The sequence below is a fragment of the Psittacula echo genome (genome assembly GCF_963264785.1).
Source record: "Psittacula echo genome assembly, chromosome: 3".
Classification (NCBI taxonomy): Eukaryota; Metazoa; Chordata; class Aves; order Psittaciformes; family Psittacidae; genus Psittacula; species Psittacula echo.
The window spans coordinates 64,708,628-64,730,253 of record NC_137736.1 but is presented as its reverse complement, the minus strand read 5'-3'; the positions used below and the strand labels follow the sequence as shown (position 1 = coordinate 64,730,253).

General features: G+C 43.5%; 1 protein-coding gene across 1 annotated transcript; it reads right to left on the bottom strand.

Annotated features, from left to right (window-relative positions):
• Positions 1–872: 872 nt before the first annotated feature.
• Positions 873–21,200, bottom strand: ADPRHL1 (ADP-ribosylhydrolase like 1; the record flags this gene model as incomplete). The annotated part of the gene is made up of 7 exons (XM_080613837.1): positions 873–1,248; positions 2,025–2,157; positions 4,793–4,920; positions 8,022–8,162; positions 10,754–10,879; positions 17,251–17,415; positions 20,987–21,200. The coding sequence occupies 7 exons, from the start codon at positions 21,198–21,200 to the stop codon at positions 1,091–1,093; spliced, it is 1,065 nt and encodes a 354-aa protein (XP_080469963.1). The 3' UTR covers positions 873–1,090.
• Positions 21,201–21,626: the final 426 nt, after the last annotated feature.

The following is a 21,626-nucleotide window of genomic DNA, read 5'->3' as shown; positions in this document are numbered from 1 at the left end:
AAAAAGGAAAAGAAAAAAGGAAAAGAAAAAGAGAAGTTGAAAAAATTGGAGAAAGGCAAGGTGAGGCGAGGCAAGGCAAGGAAAAGGAAAAAAGGAATAAAGGAAATAAAGGGAAAAGCAAAAGAAAGAAAAAGGAAAAAGGAAAGAGGAAAGAGGAAAGAGAAAAAAGGTAAAGCAGTTGTAACTATTTTCTTCCTGGGGTTTTTGTGGTGTTCAGACTGGTGAAACATATCGCAGCCTGACTGCTGACCTATCACAACTGCTAGAAGACCTCAGCCAAAAATTCTGATACTGATATGGCAACATAGAATCTGCTCAATCTAAAAATAAAGAGTGATGCTTAGAAAATAGTGTAAGAGTAATTTATTTACAAATATTTCAGCCAGTTATAGTTTAAAATAACTTTTGTTCTGAAGACTGAAGAAGAATAAAAGCATAATTCAGAAATTTTAGACACTCTGGTGCTCTGCTGTTCCTTGGGGGTATTTTTAGTGTTGGCTTTTCCTTTTCTGGAAGCTTCTAATGTAACAATACCTTACACCACAGTGCTGATACAGGGATCAGTGATTCATTAAAAGCTAATCCGTGAGACATTAGATTTACAAGTATCACAGCCACATTAGATTTGAGAACAAGGAGGAACACAGTGGTGAAAGGATTGTCAAATATACAGAGAATATCCCCGTAAGTAGGTACTACCATTAGTTTTGCAGGAAAGCATTAGTTCTGAAAATTAATTTTGTATGTGTAAAGGCTGGTCACAGCTGTTTAGGAAGTGGTATTATGGCAAGTTAGACTGAAATCAGTCAAAAGAGGGTTTATTTCTTTTTTTCCATTTGAGATTATCTCACTGGTTTGGACAGTACCCTTTATACTTGGAAATCCCTACATCTGTAAAAAAAAAAAAAAACAACCCACAAAACTGTAAATATAGAACCAGTCTTGAATAATTCAGCAATCTTCACTCACACACAATCTACATATAGTCTTTCAGACTAACTCTCAGCTAATCCCTTTGCTATGAACGTCAGTCAGTTATCTACAGGGTTTGATATAGTCTTTATAGAAAGAGAAAATGGCAGAAACTGCTTTACTTTTCCTCCATGGATAGTCGGTAAAGATTCTCGCCCAAGAACTCGAGCCTCTCCCTTTGGTCCAGGTCCTGGTACAAGCCTTTGGGGACCTTGCTCAGGCCATAAACCAAGCCGTACAGGCAGCCAGCGATAGACCCAGTAGCTGCGCTTTCTCCTGCAGGTTTAAGCACAATTGCAATGGTCTTTTAGTGTCACCTTCACGTACACAACCTAAACCCACGCTGCACACAGAAGGAAATATTAAGCTGCTGATGGAGCATGATGGGGGCACGTTGGGTCAGTCCCAAAGGCTTGCACCACCCCATGTCCTGTCTCTGGCAGTGCAGGTAAGGATGCCCTAGGGAAGAAAGAAATGCACCAATGCAAGCATGTGGTGATGCCTTTGTGGCATGTGCTCCTGGGAGAAGGAGCTTATTTGGTGTGGAGAAAATCCACTCCAATGAGACAGCTCTTGCAAGCAGCTGGCTGCTGTTAGGGAGAAAGGAGGGGAGAGTAGTTGCAGGGGTCCTGCTACACGGCAAACATCCTGGACTGGAGAATGTCCCTTCCTTCCTCACGGCACAGCAATGCACTGCACACACTTTAAAACATCCAGCCATGGAGAGCAGCACTGATGCTGTGTGGTGCCTGCAGGTTCATGCCTGCCGGGCTCTGCAGTGAGGGGCTGTGAGCTCTCACCGCTGTATCAGGGTGAGTGAGTGACACAGAGCTCCTGCAAAGAGCCCATGTCAGGCAGGGAGGGAGCGGGTGAGTCGGGGCTGGGGTCCTTCCCCCCACAGCTACACTGGCCCTCTCAAAAGTCCGTGCTGTTGCCAGCAAGAGAGTTATCTCTCGCAAAGCTGTAGAAGAAATAGTGTGCCTCTAAGTACAAGGTTTTATCTGCTGGGCATGGGGTGAGGGAGGGGGGTGGCAGGCACAGGGGACCCTCACCTCCGTGAAACATGGAGCGGTTGCAGAGCTCTGTCCAGTCTCCTCCACAGCCCAGCAGGGCGTCGTAGGCAATCATGGGAGCATCATGGCCTCTCCTTCCCCCCCGGCCTTCGGAGCTCCATCTCCTGTATGTCTGAGGGAGAGACGGCGGTGTCAGGATAGGGCACTGGAAATGGGGATGTGGGGCACACGGCTGTGCCAGAATGGCTTCTCCCCTGCTAGGTGGGAATAGCTCATCTCACAGGGAAAAGGCATTAGGCAGCTGTGTTGCCTGCACTGCCGCCTATGGCGTGGGATAAGCCAGCACAGCGGCTGCTACCGCAGCCTAGGTGATGCCTGAGGGGCAGGTATAAGCCAGCAGCTCAGCTAATGCACCAAGCTCTCAACAGGCCAAGAAGTTGGCTTGATTTAAGCAAGCCAAGAATGGCAAAAAGTAGATCAAGAGGGATTCCAAGTTCATACCCTAGAAATTCCCAATAATTTAAAAAACCAGGGTCTATAAGGACTTACTTTGTCAGTCCTCTTCCTGCCTCTTGGAAATATTCTCAACTCCCTTGTTTCAATTAGCCAAGCTTTATGTGGAGGGTGAAAAGTTCTGATTCAGTAATTTCTTGAGGGGATCAATTTCAGACTGTATTAATTCAAGCCCCGTTCTCTGACTTTTTCTTGCCAAGCCTTTTCCCTCCTCTTCTATGAGCTTTTGTTGAACAAAATGGAAAATAATTGATAAATATAAGAAACATTTCCTCCCCAGGAGAGGGAAGAAGAGAAAAAAACCCAGACCCACTGTAAGGTTTGCAAAAGAAAAATCAGATTTTCTTTAGAGAATTCACATTTTCCTGGCCCAGATTCTCAAATTAACTCAACATTGATAAATTTACGGTAAAAACCCCCAAATTTCCTTTAAAGGAAATAGGCAACTTTATTTCCAGAAATTTAAGTCACGTAATGATAAATGGCATTGCTGCTTGGCTGGCTCTTGGCTTCTGCAACATGTATGAAGTGTCAAAGAGTTTGCATTTCTACCTGTTCGCTTTCACCTCTGCCCTTACATACTTGGCTGTGGGTTATCTGCACATACATCAAACAGGCAGAGTTGGACTAAAGCTTCGCTCTGCTACTTCCTTTTTCTTTTTGCAATGTAGAGAATGTATGTCTTTATGCTGTTCTCTGCCACACGCAAACCTTCCAGCCTCACTGCTGCAGTTCGGATGTTAGTGGAGCAGTACTGACACACGTGTAATACCACCAAAGGCAAGAGGACTAAGCACGGAGGTGCTATTCTGGGCACACAGGCAGGCAGCTCAAGTGTCGCTCCATTTAGCCCTTCAGATCGCTGATGCTCTGCACACATCTGATGTCATCTCGCCTTGCTGAAACAGCTTTACACTACGGATAGCTGTCCTTGGGACCAAGCCTGCTAGACTTAACTGCACCAAGGCAACATTCCTCAAACTTCTCAGAAGTGCGACCTCCTTTCAAGTCCTGTGCCTCTGTGCAGCCCTGTGATGGGACACCAGCCCAGCTTCCCTGGAATGGGCAGGTGAGGATGGGTAGCTCTGAGTGCATGGATGAGGGTGTCAACACGCAGCCCCTCCTGGAGAAGGCACTGAGCTGCTGCCAAGTCCTGGAGGTAGTTCACACATTCCCTCCTTGCTGTAAACTCCTGCAGACGGTAATTACAGCTGCCTCTGACTTACTCACCCTCCAGGAGGTGACCCGCTGCTGGCTAGCACTCCCTTTCCAACCATTTTGTTTCCTTTTCTGGGTCCTTTCACAGGGCTGGGTTAAGCAACTCCACCTTAAGGGGACGAGCTCCTCAGAGTCTAACTGACCTGGATGACTTTGGTTTGGTTCCTCCCTTGTTTTGTAGCACATCGTGTCCAGCATGGGAAAGTGAGCAGGGCGAGTGATTTGTTTGCAAAAGCAAAGCTGATCCTGTCTGCCTATTCACATGTATCTAACATGTTCCAAATGTGTATCACTGAAAAAGGACTTATCCTGCATTGGCCCATCTTGTATTTAAACATTCAAAAAGGGCTAACTTGTCTGTTATCCCCACATCTGTAGTAATCTCTAAGTTTAGGATGAATACCTACTTATCCAAATGTGCTTTGCTGTTTAGCATTTTGACGTGTAATTCAGAAAGCTGTAAACACCAGGGAAGAAGACACCTTATTTCTCTTGAGTTAAGAAGGTATAACCAGAAGACATAAGCCAAAGGACAGATCATGTATGCTATAAAATACTATCCCATGCAACGTGATGAAACACCATCTCTCAAGACACTTAAAACGAGCCTGGGCACAGCCTGCCTTGGCAAAGGATTGCTTGGGGTGGCTGTCTTCTGTTCAAAGGACCACAACCAAGTCCAGCTCCCAGTACCTGGGGGATTTCTGTGGGCCACAGCTCCATCAGGCTTTAATTGGAGCTCCTGGCAAGACAGTTGCCTTTTTCACCTTCTAATAGACATGGCTCATGTTTTGTACCTGCTCTGGTCATAAACACATCTGGCCATTAAGTCTGCTGCTCTGCACTTTTTCCTCCCATTGCAGCAACCCCAGGACTGGTCCAATTGCTTTTTTATGCTAACACATACCTGAGCCAAGAATGGGAGTTGTTTTTTTCTTTCTTGAAATTTCAGGAAACAAATAAAGACTTCCTGGCAACTCTGACACTGGAAACAGTTAAAAACCCCTGTTGTGTCCCTTTGAAAATGCCTCTCCCATTTCAGAGCCTTCCTGAGTGCTTTTTGAAGTTGCGTTTACCTTTTCTCTCTCCTCTGCGTCATAGTTGTCTGGAAAAACAGGTTTGTTCTGATTTTCATTATTGATTTCTCTTTCCTCCAAATAGAACTGCCACTTGGCTTCGAAGTAAAACCAGTGCTCCTGATATTCTGGATGCAAAAGAAATTGATACAGGATTTCATCTCAGCAACATTTTCAGTTCTACTTTAATAAATTTGGAAGAAAATTACAGTATTGAATGACCTGAAAAACTAGGTATTTTGGTGTAATGCACATTAAGCAGTCATATGTACTAAATATATGTTTGACTACGGAGCGGAATACATAACTGGAAACAAAAGATGTGAATGAACAAAACATTTTCAGAATCTCATTCTATTTTTACGGTATATTAAAATTACATTAAGTTACATCAAGATCAGCTTTTTAGAGAACTTACTGAGGAACACTCCAAGGAAAAGTTAAGAGTTGACAAAAAGGGAGGAAACCCCCCCAATTCTGTGCCAATCTTTTGTATTTCTTTACTATGATTAAAGAATATCTAAAAGAGCTTACACATGCTAAATACAAATTGTCTCCTAACTCAGTTGTCAGGTGTTAATCACATAATTTCTTCAGTATTTCTGTTCTGTTTTCACAGGATTTCTGTGTGATCTTTCAGGAAAAGGCAGATAGAAAAGCCCAAAATTTCCATTGCATGTATTATAAATATGAAATATAGTTAAAAAAAAAGGGTAAATAACACATACCTCTGCTGTCTGTGCCCATAGAAATAAGCCTTTTTTTAATAACCATAGGTTTTTCTCCTCTTCCTGTTACTCTTAAAAGAGCATCTCCAATCATGTTTAACATTGTGCACGTAAATAGTATTACTAAATTCAATTCATTTTCAAGCCAGTGCTCTGGTTCAACCTTTTCATAAAGGCTTTAAAGGGTGTGTAAGTCACACTGACCTCTTAAGCACATAAACAAACACTGATCTGCAGAAATGAGGCCTGAGTGGAAACCCTGCCTGGGAAGCTAATGGGGGTAAGGAATTAGGAACCGGTGAGATGGACCAGACAGCTAGGTATGCCAAGGCGAACTAGTAATTCAGTATGGGGCTATCAGTGTACAGTTCAAAACGAAACTGAGCGTTGCTACTTTTTCCCTGTCTCTGTCCTGCTTGGTCGCTCAGTTATGTGCTGCAAGTGGCTGAGGAGCATAAACACAACCAAACCGTTTCTCTGAAGGACACAATCTGGTTTTGCTTCTTTTCTCAAAATGCCATACGGGTGATCCTCTTTGGCAATTAAGATCTTTAAAGAGGTTCAACTCCATGTAAAAAAATCCATGCTGCCTTCTGGGACCTGATACTTCCACAGTGTTGCCAGTTCCCCAGCCCCAGACAGGGATGAGCCTTCAGCCCCGTGCGCTATAGAGTCTGGGAATGCCTTCCTCTGAGTTCATGGTCTGATTTTCCCTGATTGCAATGAAGCCATTCACTAGAACAGTAAAAACAGTGGGATGTTTAGAAAAACAGCGAACGTGTGTCCTCAGCCATCAGGCCAAGGGAAGCATCTTGAAGAAAAAAGAAGTTACACGAAGAAAATGTTGGTTGATGTAAACTGCCGGTTGATGTAAACTACCGGTTGATTTTAACTACTGACACCCACTCCAGCAGCTGGTTACAAGACTGCTTTACAGGTGACCTGGCAGGTTCCTTTCTTTGCGGGGTTTGGTTTTTTTTTTAATTTCCCCCATGACTATAAATGATAAATACCTCAAAAAATAGTGCCTTCTATGCAGCATCTCAGCAAGCCAGGATGTGGGATTATTCCAATGCACAGCCTCAGAAACAGAAGGATCAAGAGGTTGCAGGAGATTTTTCTTGCATGGATGACCTGTAGCATGGCCAGAAATCCCATGCCACCAGCCCTAGTGAAGCTCTACCCCACCCCTTGAGCACAGCCCGAGACAACAGTCACATTCATGTCCGTGGGACAATCTGGCAAGTAATTGCAACTGAATGTCAGAGAGGGACATCGCGTCAAGCCCTCTGCAACTGAACACTGTGTGTTTGTTATTCACTGGGCATAATGCAGCTAAAAAAGAGTTTTCTAAAACTGGAGGACCCTGGCAGGATTTCTTTGCAGGATTTCTTCACCAGCCAAGGAGCTGAACTTTAGTGCAGGAGACTTTTCCCACTTCCAAAATAGGACAAAACTCAACAATACAGGCAAGAGCCGGAGAGCGTGCCTCAGGAGCCCCGGACGCATACCTCCATGCCGAGGGGTCCTGCCCGGGTGGAGTGACAGGGACCTGCTGCAAAGCCACTCAGAGAGGAGCTCGCTTACACTAATCCTGCACCTGCTCCTCATAGGTCTCAGCTAAAATAATCCTGGTGCACGATGAGGCATAGAGGAAAACCTGGGGTCTTTCAGAAAGGCTCCCTGGTGTGCCTCCCAGATTTTAAAGTGGCAGCTTTCCTTCCCAGGTAAACCTCCACTGCCCAGTGCTTGTGAGCAGATTTCCATTGAATTCAACCTTTCTCAACAGCCACCCCTTAACAGAAAAACCTCTTTCCTCCACGTTTTAGTGCAATGATACTTGTCTGTTCATGCAGGTTTCACCGTTACAAACACATCACTCCCTGGCAAGAAGAGACCCTTAAAAAATAAATATATTAAAAATACCTTTGCCCTGAAGATCACACATATTAGTAACATAGCAATATCAAGTTCAGTAGTTGTGTTACACTCAGTTGTTTTAAGTCAAGGATACAACAGGTTGAATCTTAAATATTTGTTCACAAAAGCAACAAGTCAAATCTGAATTTGTGGTCCAAAGTTAACACTTGGTCAGGGGGCATCTGCAGGGGATCTTTTCCTGGCAAAATGAGAAATGTCAGTGGGCTTTCTTATGGAAAATATTGGACTGTGCTAATTGATGGAAGCTGAATAATTTATATCTCAGCAGTCAGTTTGCCTAATAACCCACTAAATATAATTTCCTCCCTCCCCTTACACAGCAATCTTTGAAGACTTCCTAAAAATAAAACTGTGCATCACCATTGCTATTTCTCTTCGTATTTTTGCCACCAATATACCAGGCAATTAACAAACAGGAGAAGAGGGCACCACCTGTGAAGAGCTTACAGTCTGAGCAGAGAAAGCAGCAAAATGGAGAGACTGGGAAGTGATGTTTCTTCAGTGTCTTTCTAGCTGAACATAGCTTTAAGAAAATAGCTCTTTAGATTCAGCCATGTTACCTGCCATGTGGCGAATGGTCTTCTTGCAGTATTCCTCAGCCATTGGCACAACCTTCATCATGTCTCTTCCCCACTGCACAAGGGGTTTCCCCTGTATAGCGTATGCCACAAAGAGGGCTGTGCACAGGGAGCCTAGAAAGCCTGGAATTCATAGATAGCAATGATTATCAATGTGTAGTATGTGACTGTACACATCCCCCATAGTTTGTCCCTGTCACAGCCCACATAAATCATTAGTGGAATGCTTCATGGTTGTTGGGTAGATTAACGAATGTACATAACCTACCTCTGCTCATGGCATGTTGAGGTTCTTGGCTAACGTGTGGTGTCTGTTGGTTTACAACTTACTTTACGTAAAAGGGAGTTTCTGTTCTCAGTGGTGTAACACGACAGAAATCAAGGTAAGGGCAAAAAATAAATATGATCCAATAATGTGGTGCTGAAAATATTCTAATTGAAGTCGGGTGAAATACGTGACTTGTGCAAAGTGGTTCAGTTACAAGCTATATCAGCTTGCTTGCAGATTCATCCAGCACAAGGGATGTGGTTGTCAGATCTAACAACTGTTTCTGGCTCATTTTATTCTAAGGGGACAAGTCCATGTCTTACTTGGACAATGGCTTTTTCCCATGTCTCCTTAGAGGAAAGAAACAATTATCCAAATAAGACATGCTGTCTGCCTGCCTAGTTAGGTCAAAGTCTTCCACTTTGAACACAAATACACTCAAGATGAACTTTCTGTTGATGGGCACTCAACACTTCCATGACATCAAACACAGAGGGCCTCGCTTTTCATATTTGTTTGTGCTCTTGGCATTTTCTCAAAGACAACAAAACCAATCTGTGGAAAAGAAGGTTAAGAAAACAACTCAGTCATTTAAACAAGCCCTGGGTGAGTGAAGTATTGATGCATATACTTCTTGCGGTGCAGGAGTCCAAAAGCATTCACTTGTGCTTAGAGGTAAACATGAGCTTCACGTATGTTGCTGAAGATAAAACTTAATTGTTTTAGGAGGTTACAAATCCAGATGAGACAATCACTAATCCTTTCTGCTGTAATGCCTGCAATACTGGATCAAGCCCAAGGTACATCTAACCCAGAAAGCATCTTTCATAAAGAATAAAAACCCAGGTAGAGCAAGCTCAAAGGGTCTCACTCGAATAGACAGCATCTACCCCAACTGCCATAAAGATCCTTGAGTGCCACATTAAGTGTGAGGGTGGCAGCGGAGGGTTTAAAGGGTGATGCAAAGGGCTAGCAGGAGGCAGTGGGACAAGCCAGTGCAGAGGGTGGTAGAGATTGGGGTGTGCCCAGAAGGTTTTGGGGGGGACTGGCAATCTCCTCCTGCCCACTCCCCAGGTAGCTCACTTCCTCCTGCTCTTGCTCTGCTCTCCCTACTTGCTGCAGCCCTCACACCAGGTAAGAAAGCAAGACCCAGCTGAGGTCTCTTGCTCTGCAAATAATGCCAGTGTGGAGTGAGCCTCACTGGTTTGGCTTCTCCACTCCTCAGAGCTGCTAGCCTAGCTTATGGGCAACTTTAATTACACAGCTTGATTGTTTTTAACAGTGACAGCCCTTCTCATCCCCTTGCCTGATCCTCTTTGAAGCAAGATGTATCTGTGGACTTTGCAGCTGCCAGTAGCATCAAGGTCTGTGGCTTAACTATGCATAACACTGGGAAATATTCCTTTTGTCTGTTTGCTTCAGTCCTGACCGACATGTCAGTTGGGTTTCCTCTTTGAGTCTTTGAGTTATGAGAGTCACAACTGGCCTTTCTCTGGCACCTTTCAGTTCATGGTAGTGAAGTCCATGGTGGGCCTTCCACCCTGCTCCTTTCTGACTCCCTGATGTGCCGCTTGTCTCTTTTCCCAGCTGAAAACTCCTTCTGGATGTAATTTCTCCTCGTATGGAAGGTGTTTGACAACTTGGGTGCTCCTTGGTGCCATTTTATGGCTCTAGTAAGTCCTTACTGAGGGGGGAGACCCAGGCTGCAACCAACTTACTGCTGCTAATGCACCATGGGCTTTATTGGCTTAATGATACTTCCAGCTTTGCTTTCAATTATTTTCCTCTAATTTTATGTCATCCTGATGGTTTTTCTGACTGCTTCACAGCACTGTGTTGAACGTGCCACCGTTCATTATGCTTTTATTTGTTGCTGTTTAAAACAGACAGAATGAATACATGCTTATGTAGCATAAAATTATCTGAATGACAGACCTGAATATTCAAAACAACATTAAATTTATTTATTTGTGTTTTGTTTAGAGAATATTTCAGATTGTGTTTTGAAATAAGTGGAGTTAGATTTTCTGGGGGTTTTAAACCTTTGCCTACAGTGATTGGATAAGACAAAACCTATCAAGAGAAAAATGTTGTTATCCTTTGAACCATAAACTTGCATGATAACAGTGAGTCATCTAGATGTACGTGAACTCTAAAATTAGATCACGGCAAGTGATATGAGTACGGATTGGAAAAGACAGGTTGTGTTTGGTTGTTGGGATTTCAGGAGGGAAAACTCCAACACCTGAGGTTTTTCTCTGCATAATATACAAACAAATATATAAGCTGATAGAAGTAATATATACGTTTATACATTATCCAAAATTCAAATGGAGGCCTCGAAGTCTGCAAAGCGGAAGGGGTTTAACCAGGTGAACTCACAGGAGCCTCATTAGTCCCTGAAGAAGCAACAATCAGCCTTAGGGGCTTTGGCAGTGGATCATACCTGTAGGATGGTTATGAGTCATTCGTCCGCATTCAATGCTCACTTCAATAAGGGACTCCAACTTTTCCGGCTTCCAGTACCGCATCCCCAAACACATGGCTTTTGTGGATGCTCCAAATCCAGAACCTAAAATAAAAAGATAATGCCAAGCATTTAAAAGGAGACTAATGATACTCAAATATGCTGGTAAAATGTGAAACAAGTACATTTTATTTATTCAAGTCATGTGTGGGAACTCCTCAGGAATGGGAAATGAGTTAAAAGTTTTGAAAGTTTTTGCAAGGAATTTTGCTCCTACACGGTCATTCTGGTTTTACAGGGATATTCCAATATTCTCAGGTGCTACGAAGAGCACAGTGGGTTCAGAAAGCAGTGTGTTCTCTTGTCCACAGCACTTGCTTGACTCAAACTCTCATGCCATCTTTACTCTTTCGTGGCTGACACTGCTTCTTTTGCTTGCTCCAGATGCCAGCACTAGAAACAGAAGTTTGAGAAACAGATACACTTTTACTACGCCCTTATTTTAGTAGTCTTCATGCTGAAAGCACACAATTAAAACTCTTTGTATGACTATCACAGCTGATCTTACAATTTTAATTCATGTTTTATCCTAGAGAGCCCCACAGGTAGTTCACAAAATTGCTTCTGCTATGTACAAAAATAGTGTGTCCAAAACTAAAAGAAATTAAAGGCTATGGAGCCAACTCCTCCAAAGTCAGGCAATGTCAGAACTGAAGTTTTCCATGCAAATTGAATTTAGTGTACACACTCATTATGCTATAGCCTGCACTTACTAAGCTTGGTCTTCAGAATTTCTGCCTTGTGCAGCACGGAGTTTATTTATTGAATAGCTAATTCAGAATTTCTTTTAATCCTCAGCATTCAGTGCATGATCTCAGGTGTTGAACTTTTAAACATTTAATTGACTAGAGAGTTAAATTTCCTAATGAGTTTCTTTGCAGTACTTATCACAGTAATGTCAGGATCCCACAGAATTTTTAATGAGCTTATCTTCACAAGGCACCAGTGAAGTGATTATCTCCTCCTTGCAGCTACTGAGCCAATACCCAAAAAAGCATTAACTCCTTGCAGGCCCCCACCCTGAGATGGATAAGGTTTGATTTTTCAAAGTACTTGGCATTTTTCAGAACTGTCTTTGCTCAATCACACTTCCCAGTGACCTTGGATATAGCTGGGACCAATCAGCATTTCTCTACTTGGTCCCTGGAAGATAAGAAGCATATTTATGCCTCCTAATTTTAGCCTGGGTGGAACCTGTGTTAGGAGCACAGTCTTTCCCAGATAGGCAGCGTGGAGAAAGGCTGTATCTCCATTTACTAGTATGATGGCATAGTGGGAACAATTCACGGGCCAAAGTGAATTGAAGCAGCAGATACCAAGGAGCCAAGGTCAGGGCTTTTAGCCACCTATCTTGAGAAGACACCTTAGCTGCTCTCCTGGGCTATGCTTGCCATGGGTGCGCAGCACCAGGGGCTCTCTTGGAGCACTGCTTGTTGTTGAGTGTCATCCCAAGTGGCTTCAGCTCAGGTGTCCTAAGATCACGAATGTGATCAAAGTATTTTAGCCGTGATGTCAGGAAGCATTACTTCAAGCCAAAATAAAGCCTGAGCCAAACTAATATAAGCCACCCATTGACATCTCCAGGTGCAATACTGACCAACTAGGACCAGAATTTCTGTCTTGAGGGAAGAGCTCTTCTCCCTGGAGAGCAGTTATCCTGAGTGAGCACCCTGGTTAGATGATCTAATTAGTTTAGCTGAAGACATTTCTTCCCTTCCTCCTCAGAGTCTAATGTGCAAATTTTGTGTCCAATAGCTCTCCCAAAAGGCCAAACAGTTGATAAATGTGCCATGAAAGGCTTTGCAAAATGCCATTTTATTCCCTGCAAGCCCAGAGCTTGCATCCTTATCCCTCACTAGCCTTCCTGATAACAGTGAAAAGGGCCATCTCCAGAACACTTTTGGCCACTGCTCCCGAAGAAAAGGCTGTATTTTTGTCCTGCAAATCATGTGTTTGCTGCTGTAGCTCACATATGCTGCAGCTGTAGCACCTGGTTATAAGGAGTCAGGGGCAGATCAAACTGTCTGCTTATCCCACAGATCACACAGAAATCACAACGAAGAGTTAGGAAAGAAACCCAGTCTTCCAGAGCACCAGTCAGCTTAACTGGGAGAACATATCTTCCGCTGCTTGCAAGACCAAAGTCTTCGTTAAACCATCTGCTGCCACGGAGCATTGAATGAGAGTCTTCTTCACTATGCAGTCCTGGTTCCTCCAAAGGACAGAATCCATGCTGGCTATCCAGGAGGAAAAGGTGTGGTGCTACGCAGAGCTGCCAATCAAATAACATCTCTTAGTATATCTGAAGTGGGTGATGCACTACAGTAATCTGACTGCTGGTCTGAAGGAGCTTGCATTTACAAATTCATTGTTTCCTCAGTGTAGGAAGTCATATTAGAACCCTCTGCAGACAAGCAAACTCAGTAATGAAAAATACCGTCACATGCAGTAACATTAAGCCTAGACAAGGCTTCAGGTGAGTAGCAGCTCTTACTTCCCATGGCTCAGTATCTACCATTTGAATCGATGAAATAAGGGATAGCGACTAGTCCAAGCAACAGGTGAGATGTGTGTAAGAGCATAAGGACTGTCCTCCACAGTCAGACCAAAGGTTAACCTAACTTGCCATGTCTGACATTGGCCAAGGGAGAGGATGATGAGAGCATGATGAAACTAACCCTTTATACTGCTGCTGACAATTTGCCTCCCTGATCCCAGAGGCAGCTGGCTGTTGGTCTTTCTGCTCAATAACCCTTGAAGGATTTCCCTTGGGTGAGTTTGTCCGGCCCTTTTTTGAACTCACATGAATTGTAACATCTGCAAATAGGCATTGAAAAATAGTTGTGCAGCTCAATCTGGTGTTGTTTGGAAAAGTCCTTCCTTTTGCTTGCTTTAAACTCATGACCTGCCAGTTTCATTTGAAGTCCCTAATTCTTGTGCTGGAGGAGACAGTTGGCTTTCTCTGTTCCTACTCACGTTGCCCATGTTATCTATGACCTTACAGCTCTGTATCGTACTGTCTCAGACATCACAGCCTATGGAAGCAGTTTTTTACTGATCTAACCATACTTCCTCGTATCTTTTCCAGTTCTCTTACATACTTTTGGAGGGAGGGACCAGATTATGCACAGTAATCAAGAACAACAGCTATGGATTTATACAGTGGTGCAAACATGTTTTGTGTTTCGCTGTGTGTTCCTTTCCCAGTCACTTCTAAGCATCTATTTGCGTTCTGACTCTTACTGAGCGCTAAAACAACATTTTGGTATAACTACTATAGCTCCACGATCCTTTCATTCCTTCCCTGAATAGTTACTGAAGCAGCAACCGCAACTATGCATATAAAATTAGGTCACATCCTTCCCTTATAACTTTTCACTCATCTGCTTTGCATTTGGTTCTGCTAGTGCCACACGGTTATGCATCACTATGAGCATCTTCCACAGCCCTGCATCACATGAACTTTGACTTTGCCAACCCACTATGCACTTGAATTTCTGGATAGTTTGTGGACATGTTGAGCACAGAGCTCCAGCACAGGTTCCTACTTCTCTATGGAGGAAACAGACTGCAGTCTCCAGCTCTTCATTTTCTGTCTTTTAACCAGTTGTCTGTCCTCAGGAGAACCTTTCCACCATCCTGTAGCAACTTAGTGCCTCATCACTTAGTGCCTTTAGAGAGGGACCTTGTTGAGAGTCTTTTGGAAATCCTAACAAACCATCTTCACTGTGTCTCCTTTTTCCTCCTGTTTATTTGCTACTTCATAAGCTTTCTAATAGGTGTGACTTCTCATCACAAAAGCTGTGTTGACATTTTCTAATTACATAATTTTCATTCATGCACTAGATTAATCTCTTTTAGTCTGTGACACCTCAGTGTGCTTTTCTTCACTCTACATCTGTGGAATAACAAACATCATAGAATCATATAGAATAGTTTGGTTTGGAAGAGACCTTTAAAGCTCATCTATCCAGCCCTCCTGCAATGAGCAGGGACATCTTCAACTCAGATCAGGTTGCCAAGAACCTGATGGCTTCTAAACCCTGAAAAGGGTGTCTTTTGTGACTACAGACCGTTCTGCATGAGAACTCACAGCCTGGTACCTTTATGTCCTGTCTGTCTGCGGCTTACCCTTCTCTTCATTTTTGTTCCCCAGCCTTCTATATTTAACCCACACTTTTTCCTCATGACTCTCTACCAATGCCACCAGCAAAAAGGCACCATTCTCAAGTGCTACTAGGAAGCCCAGCAGCTGTTCCAGTAGCTGCAAATAAAGACCTGCTTAGATGCTGCAGCCTAAGCCTGCAATATACACAGTTCAGGGTAGACCCATCCTGCCATCTGACCGGCCTTTCAAGATGGCTCTGAAGGCACATCTCTAGCTCAAGGGGTACCGTCTCACCCAGATTTCAGTTCCAGCTCTCAAACATCAGCAATTCTGTTCTGAACAATTTGAGGTTTTAGCAATGGAACAAGATCTTTTTACCATGTCTCAGAAACAGCGTTCACCTGCATCAAAACTTTAAACAAATGCTGACAGAAAAACAGACAAACAGTGGTGAAAATTTTACACTTGGACTTATCAACATCATAAATTAGAAACAAGCTCTTAAGATGGAAGGTGTCAGACAGCCTTGGGCAGGTCTTCTGGCAGCCGCAGGAATCTTACCAGGCTTTAACATAATCCGGATAGCTCTGCAATGAGCGTGGCAATGAGCACAACATGAGATGGCAGAGACACACAGGACAGTTTGACTTGAGAACTTGGTATGCTGACTACACCCACAAGGATTTGAGCAGAGGAACGTCATATAAGCGATTCAAAATTACCTAAGCAAAGATTTCACTGGTCCATGAATGCTGGCATATGAATTCTTGCTAGAAATGAGATAAGAGAGAATGGCCACAGGAAAACAGCATTTTGATTCCAGCCCATCCAAATACCATCTGACCGCGAGGCATTCAATGCCCATGGAATCTTTTTGCCTTGAGAGGAAATTTACAAAAATTCAATTAAGAAGCTGATTATGTCCATAGCAGTGTCAGGTGCCACAGGAGGCTGAACATCCCCACCTCAGGTCACTGGTTCTTTTGCTCTCATGGTGGAAAAAAGGCTTCTTGAGATGTTCAGGATGATATTTGTCAGACCAGATGGAAAAGGTGGGCTTTAGATGCCAGGTCTCAGGGCAGGAATTCATTTTAGATCCTTCCAGCCCAGAGTGTCCCAAAAACAAATAGTTCATCACGGAAAGCTGGGGAGTAGGAAGGCTAAAAGAAGAGATGTAGCTCTCACAAAGCAACGGGCCACAGAACAGCCATGCTCCACTGCTGGAGGTGTCGAAAGCTGCCTAGGACCAGCAGCAGCTCCCACAATTATTTGACAAGATGTTACTCGCTGTCAATCAGAAAACATGATGTCTGCTGAAGGAGCCCTTTCTCAGATCTACCTGGCTAATAGCAGGGTGGGCAGAATACCTGGGGAGGGGATCCTTTTCCTTCCCAAGAGCTGCTGTGAAAAGTGGGAAGTTGAGTGAGGGATGCTTTTTGTGTCCAAGACAACTGACTGTAGAAACCCAGAAATAGCCATGGCATTGTGCCACAGGGTCTTTGCCACGATGTTGCATCAATATGCAATGTTGTTGAGTGGTGCCAATACGTACTGTGGTGGTAGAGCGTCACACCAACGCAGCACAACGTCTGTGTGAGCTGCCATCATCTTGTGGCTGTCTAGGTCTACCTCCTCTGATGATGCAGTGTCTCCACAGGCTTTCAAGATTAATGGCACTGTATAGGTATATGCATATGCATGTGCACATAGATGCATGCATGTTATTTAACTTGTAGTAGAAATTCAATTCATCTTAAAATGAAATTGTCGTAAAGAGAAAGAACGAGAGGGTCAGGGGTAGGGAAACAGGGCTAGGAATGAATATTAGGGATTATCAGCAGAACAGTTATAGCTATTAGTGGGGCATCCTCCCGGAGAAAAATCTCCATTTTCTCTTCAGTGAATGAATTGGTGCTTAGAACAATTTTCAGCCTTGGCTTTTTGTTTCAGATCTTCCATCACTGAAAAGATGCAAGACTACAAATGTTTGAACAAAAAGTGGCAGAAAATATTTCTTAAAATAACCATTAAACTGAAGGTCAAAGATCTGGACCCCAAGAAACAAAGCCAAAACCAACGTCTCTTTAAATAGATGTTATAGTGGGAAGGGTTCATTTATGAGAGGACATAGTGCCCTACAGAAGGAATTCCTGGCAGATCTCTTGCCATCCTCAGGCAAGCATGGAAACATTTCAGAGGTAGAGGCCTTTGATGTAAGGGGGGAAAAGGAAACAATTTCCATACAGCCACAAACACCGAAAGCATGCATTATTCAAGCCAGGATCTATAAATGGAAATGGTACCATACCCTTTTCATTGAAAGGTGTGTGCCAAGCGAGGAGGTGGTTGTCTGGTTTTAATTCCCTGCAGCCTTCAATGGTAGCAGGGTCTGGCCGCCTTCCCGAGAGCTTATCGATAGCATCCACGTAGCGTTTTACCAGCTCCCGGTACAGGTCTTCTAAACTCCAGTACTCTGCTCAGAGATAGGAAGAGAAGGTTGCTACCTGAAGGCAGAAATGCAAGAGAGCACAGAAAGCTGGCAAGTTCACTATGCATTTAAGAAATGTTCCTGTTTCCACTTCCAATACACTGAATTATGTTTCTGGTGCCACTGTCAACACATGTTTACACACCTCGAGAGTGGGCTGGAGGGAGAAAATTCTCATCTCTCTGTTCTCATCTTTTCCTGCATTCTTTTCCACTTTTAATTCCTTTAATTGGAAAGATGAAGGCATTCTGTTTGTCAGCAGTAGCTGCTCGGGGGCTTTATTTAGGCTCCATGGTATGAAGTGTTTGCAGAGGTGTTTAAGGTGAGTGTGTGGCTGCTGTAGGGACTGGGTGTGCACAAGAAGCCAGCTGTGCCTGGCTCAGCTGGTGCCTTTGCCGTTATTTACAGATGTGAATCCAACTTAAACATGAAAGCCTATTTCTTTCTTAAACTATCACTGTTTTTTTAAGAGGCATGGGATCAAACACAGAAGCAAATCAGTGACCTTATTTTTTAACCTGCGTTTATTTTGTCTAAAATTTGTAGGTCTTCCATGCAGGCATCCCAATATTTTGTGTCAGTAGCCAGAAGGGTGAGCTTTCATAAAAATGAATATAAAGATCAGTAAGGGTACAGAATCCCTACAGTCTGTAGTATTTCCAGGGGATAAATTTCTTTGTGGAATAAGTTTACTAAAAATGTCTGTTTATTGCTTATTTTTACCAAGGCTTACAGGCTTGCCTAAGGAGGAGCCTTCCTCCCCTTAAACACGAAGGGGAAGTCTCTTCAGTATCGCTGCTTCTCTCAGCTGCTGTTGCATGTTGTTGGGCTTGAAGAGCCCTGCCCATGGCTCTTGCTTCCTCTGGCATCTATTACAGTTGTGCAGTCAGTGGGAACTGAGGAGGCCATTGGGGTTTGTCCATTTGTTCATCTGTACATCATTCTGTGTACTTAGAGAAACTCCATTTAACACTTGGTTTGATGCACAGATTGAATGACACAGCAGGGGAAGTTCTTCTAAAAATATCTTTATTTCGTTAAAGATGGTGATTTCTTGAAATCCACAGAAGAGGCTTAATTTAAGAGAAAATTTGGAGCCCTGAAACCCAGAGCCACACTAAAGTAATAGTTATTCAGACAGGCAAATAAAGAAGATGCAGGATAAAACCAAGATTCCTTTCCTTTCAAATAAAAAATAACACGTCAGTTACGCTGGCCACCCCACATACAATCCTAAACGAACAAGATACTTTCAAGCTGCCGACTCTCTCCACATTTAGGAATCGGGTGTCTGTTTATCCGGATGTGAGCCAGGATCAGGATTTATGGCGCAGCAGCTTCTGCAGAAGAGTCAGAGCCAGAGTTCCTGTGGTCCAGCACCTCAGGGCTGCCCAAGCCAACCACAGTTCCTGCACCTGGATCCAGGCTGCTCTCTCAGCCATCAAGTCAATAGGACAGGTTATTTCTTTAGAAAAGGACCCTTATGTTTTGTTACCCGTGTTTCAGGTTTTTCTTGTTGGAGGAATAGTTCCCCTGGGTTTTATGATGCTGTTCTCATTCCTCTCTTACGGGACAGATTCCTGCTGGAAGCAGACATTGCTTTTATCCGTCATTACAGGGTAAATTTTTCAGCCCGTGCACATGGTGGATTTGGGGAGCACCAGCTCAGTCTGCAGCAGCACCCACAGCCCCCACTGCTTCTGGCCACGGCCTTCCTGGGACGTTCTCCCTGCAAGTAGCAATGCGCTGACCAAAATCACCTCCCCAGGTGAGAACAGCTTTCATCCTTAACACAAACCTCTGCATCGTGCTTGGCTGCTGGTAGTGTCCGAGACATCCAATATATTCCTTAAAATCTCAGTCTCCACAGCAGAGAGGGCTCCCCGCTGCATGAGGAAGGCAGGGCCCCTCACAGACCCATGCTCACCTTCTTTTGCCTCACCTCTGTTGACCTGGGTGATTTGGCACGCAGGCTGGGCCATGAACAAGCCCCATGGCTTTTTTGTGTTCCCCTTGCCAGAAGACAGTGCTGCAGGGAGGAGTGGTTCTGTTTCCCCTGTGGAAGCTTAGAGGAAGACTCACTTTTCCCCATCCATCAATGTTACTATGAAATGAAGATCTCTTATTCAAATCCCCCACTCCAGCTTATAGCTTTCTCACCAGCCCATAAAAGCACCTTTCTAAAAAGCTTGTTTGATCAGGCCAAAGAAATGGGAGTGTAGAATAAACACAGCTGATGGAAATTATAGCTGAGACTTTTTCTTTAGAGACACAGTGCTCCTGCTATATTTAAGGAGTGAGATTTATTGTTTCACTGTCAGTTTAACTGGCTCGATTACCCAGAAGTTATGGTTTTAGAAAGTTCAATAAGCAACAAAAATATGATACGTATTTAATCATAGCCTATATTCAGAAATATGTTAGTCATCTTTTTCCTTGATAGGCTGACATCTTGCCCTTATCTTTAGTGTATTAGCTACCCCTTAAACCATTGGCTAGTTGATAGCCAAGTATGAAGTGTCCAACACACTCTTCAACTGATCTCTATGTACTAAATTTAGAGCTGATTTGAAGCAGGCAGATAAAGTGGTGAAACAGAAGCACAAGGGAAATTTCATTGACATGAAGGATACTTGGCTGCATGTGAGCTTCTGCAACTGTTAGTTATCCAGTGTTACACGTTTCAGGAAAAATCAGGAATATCTTTACAGAGATCAAAAAATGGATTAATTCTGAAGAGGCAAAATACTGCTGAATGGTCACTGTCTTCTGGTGTACTTTTGATGATGATCTTAGTCTCAGAAAGCTCTAGTTGGATGGGTTAAAGTGTCGATACAAATATTGTTGTATCTTACAAAAGACTATTACTATCTTAAGAAAAACCAACTGTTCTCTCTCAAACTCTAGAGATTTTAGAAGACATACACTAATAACTGCCACTATTCAGATAGACTTCATTATAAACATAATATGTTAGAATATTTTTTTTTACTGAAGACACAGAACTCTCCTTATAAAGCAATTTGTTCCTTTTCTGGCCTTGCAGGGCAACCCTTTGCCCAAGGGGCAGCAAAAAGGAGACAGCACCAGTGATTTCAGCCTGAAAGAGGTATTAAAGGACTCTACTCCATCCTGGAGTTCTGGACACAAACATGCTAAAATTCACTCAGAAGAGCTCTTATCTTTTACTGAAGAATTTCTAGTGGCTATATTATTCCCTGATGTATTCCAGCATACAGATAACCTACTTAGCAATTGTTTTTGTTATGTTGGACATGTGATATTTCAGTCTTTGAGCTTCAACCACGTGTATAAACTTAGGAAAAATAAAAGGAGAACTCCTCCACACTCAAGAAATCAAAACTCTCCAGTTTGGGTGATAGTTATGGATTATGCTCATAGAGAAGCTAATGCACATTATCATTCACATAAGCAGCATTTCTGGCACACTTTCTCATGACTCCCCCAGCACTCAGGCTTAGAATAACCAATAAAAGCAGCAGCTAGAGAGTTTTGCTCCTTTCCAGACTGCATCTGTTAGTCCCGTCGTACCTACCTGTGATGACAGCCTCTGCTGTAGCCATGTGCATGAACGTGTTGTCACTTACTGGCCACTTGTCGGGAGAGAGCACCAGGTTCTCAAGCCCTCCAATTTCCTTCAGCTCCTGCTGGATTTTTGCACCTAAGGCATTGTTTTCTCGGGAGAAGTTGCGGTAACCGAGAGCATCCCCAACCCCTGCCAGCACAAGCGCAGCCTTGAATTTATCCATCCCGGGACACTTTCCAGTTTCCTTTTGTCCGAGACAGCCACCGAATCTCAATCGTCCTTTGTTCCTTTGCCTTCAGCACAGCTCCCCCAACACCTTATATCAGCCATTGTGTCACACTGACAGCGCGCTCTATAAGGCAAGGACTTCCTTTTCTGGCTTTGCAGATGCCATCTCTTGTCCGGGACCCGACAGAGAGGAAATATTTCATAACCCAGGGATTTTTCAGGGGCTTTGTTCAATGCAACCACAAGAGCGGACCTGCAAAGTGAAGCACAGAATTGTTTCTGCACCCCAGTGTAAAGCAAGCCAGGAAATCCTTAGCCCTACCCAGCATAAGTAACTCTACACCCAGAAAAACAGATGCCTCCATAAGGGTGTTCATTTATTTAATAACTTGTAAATTAATATTTCCCTTCCCTTTTCTGA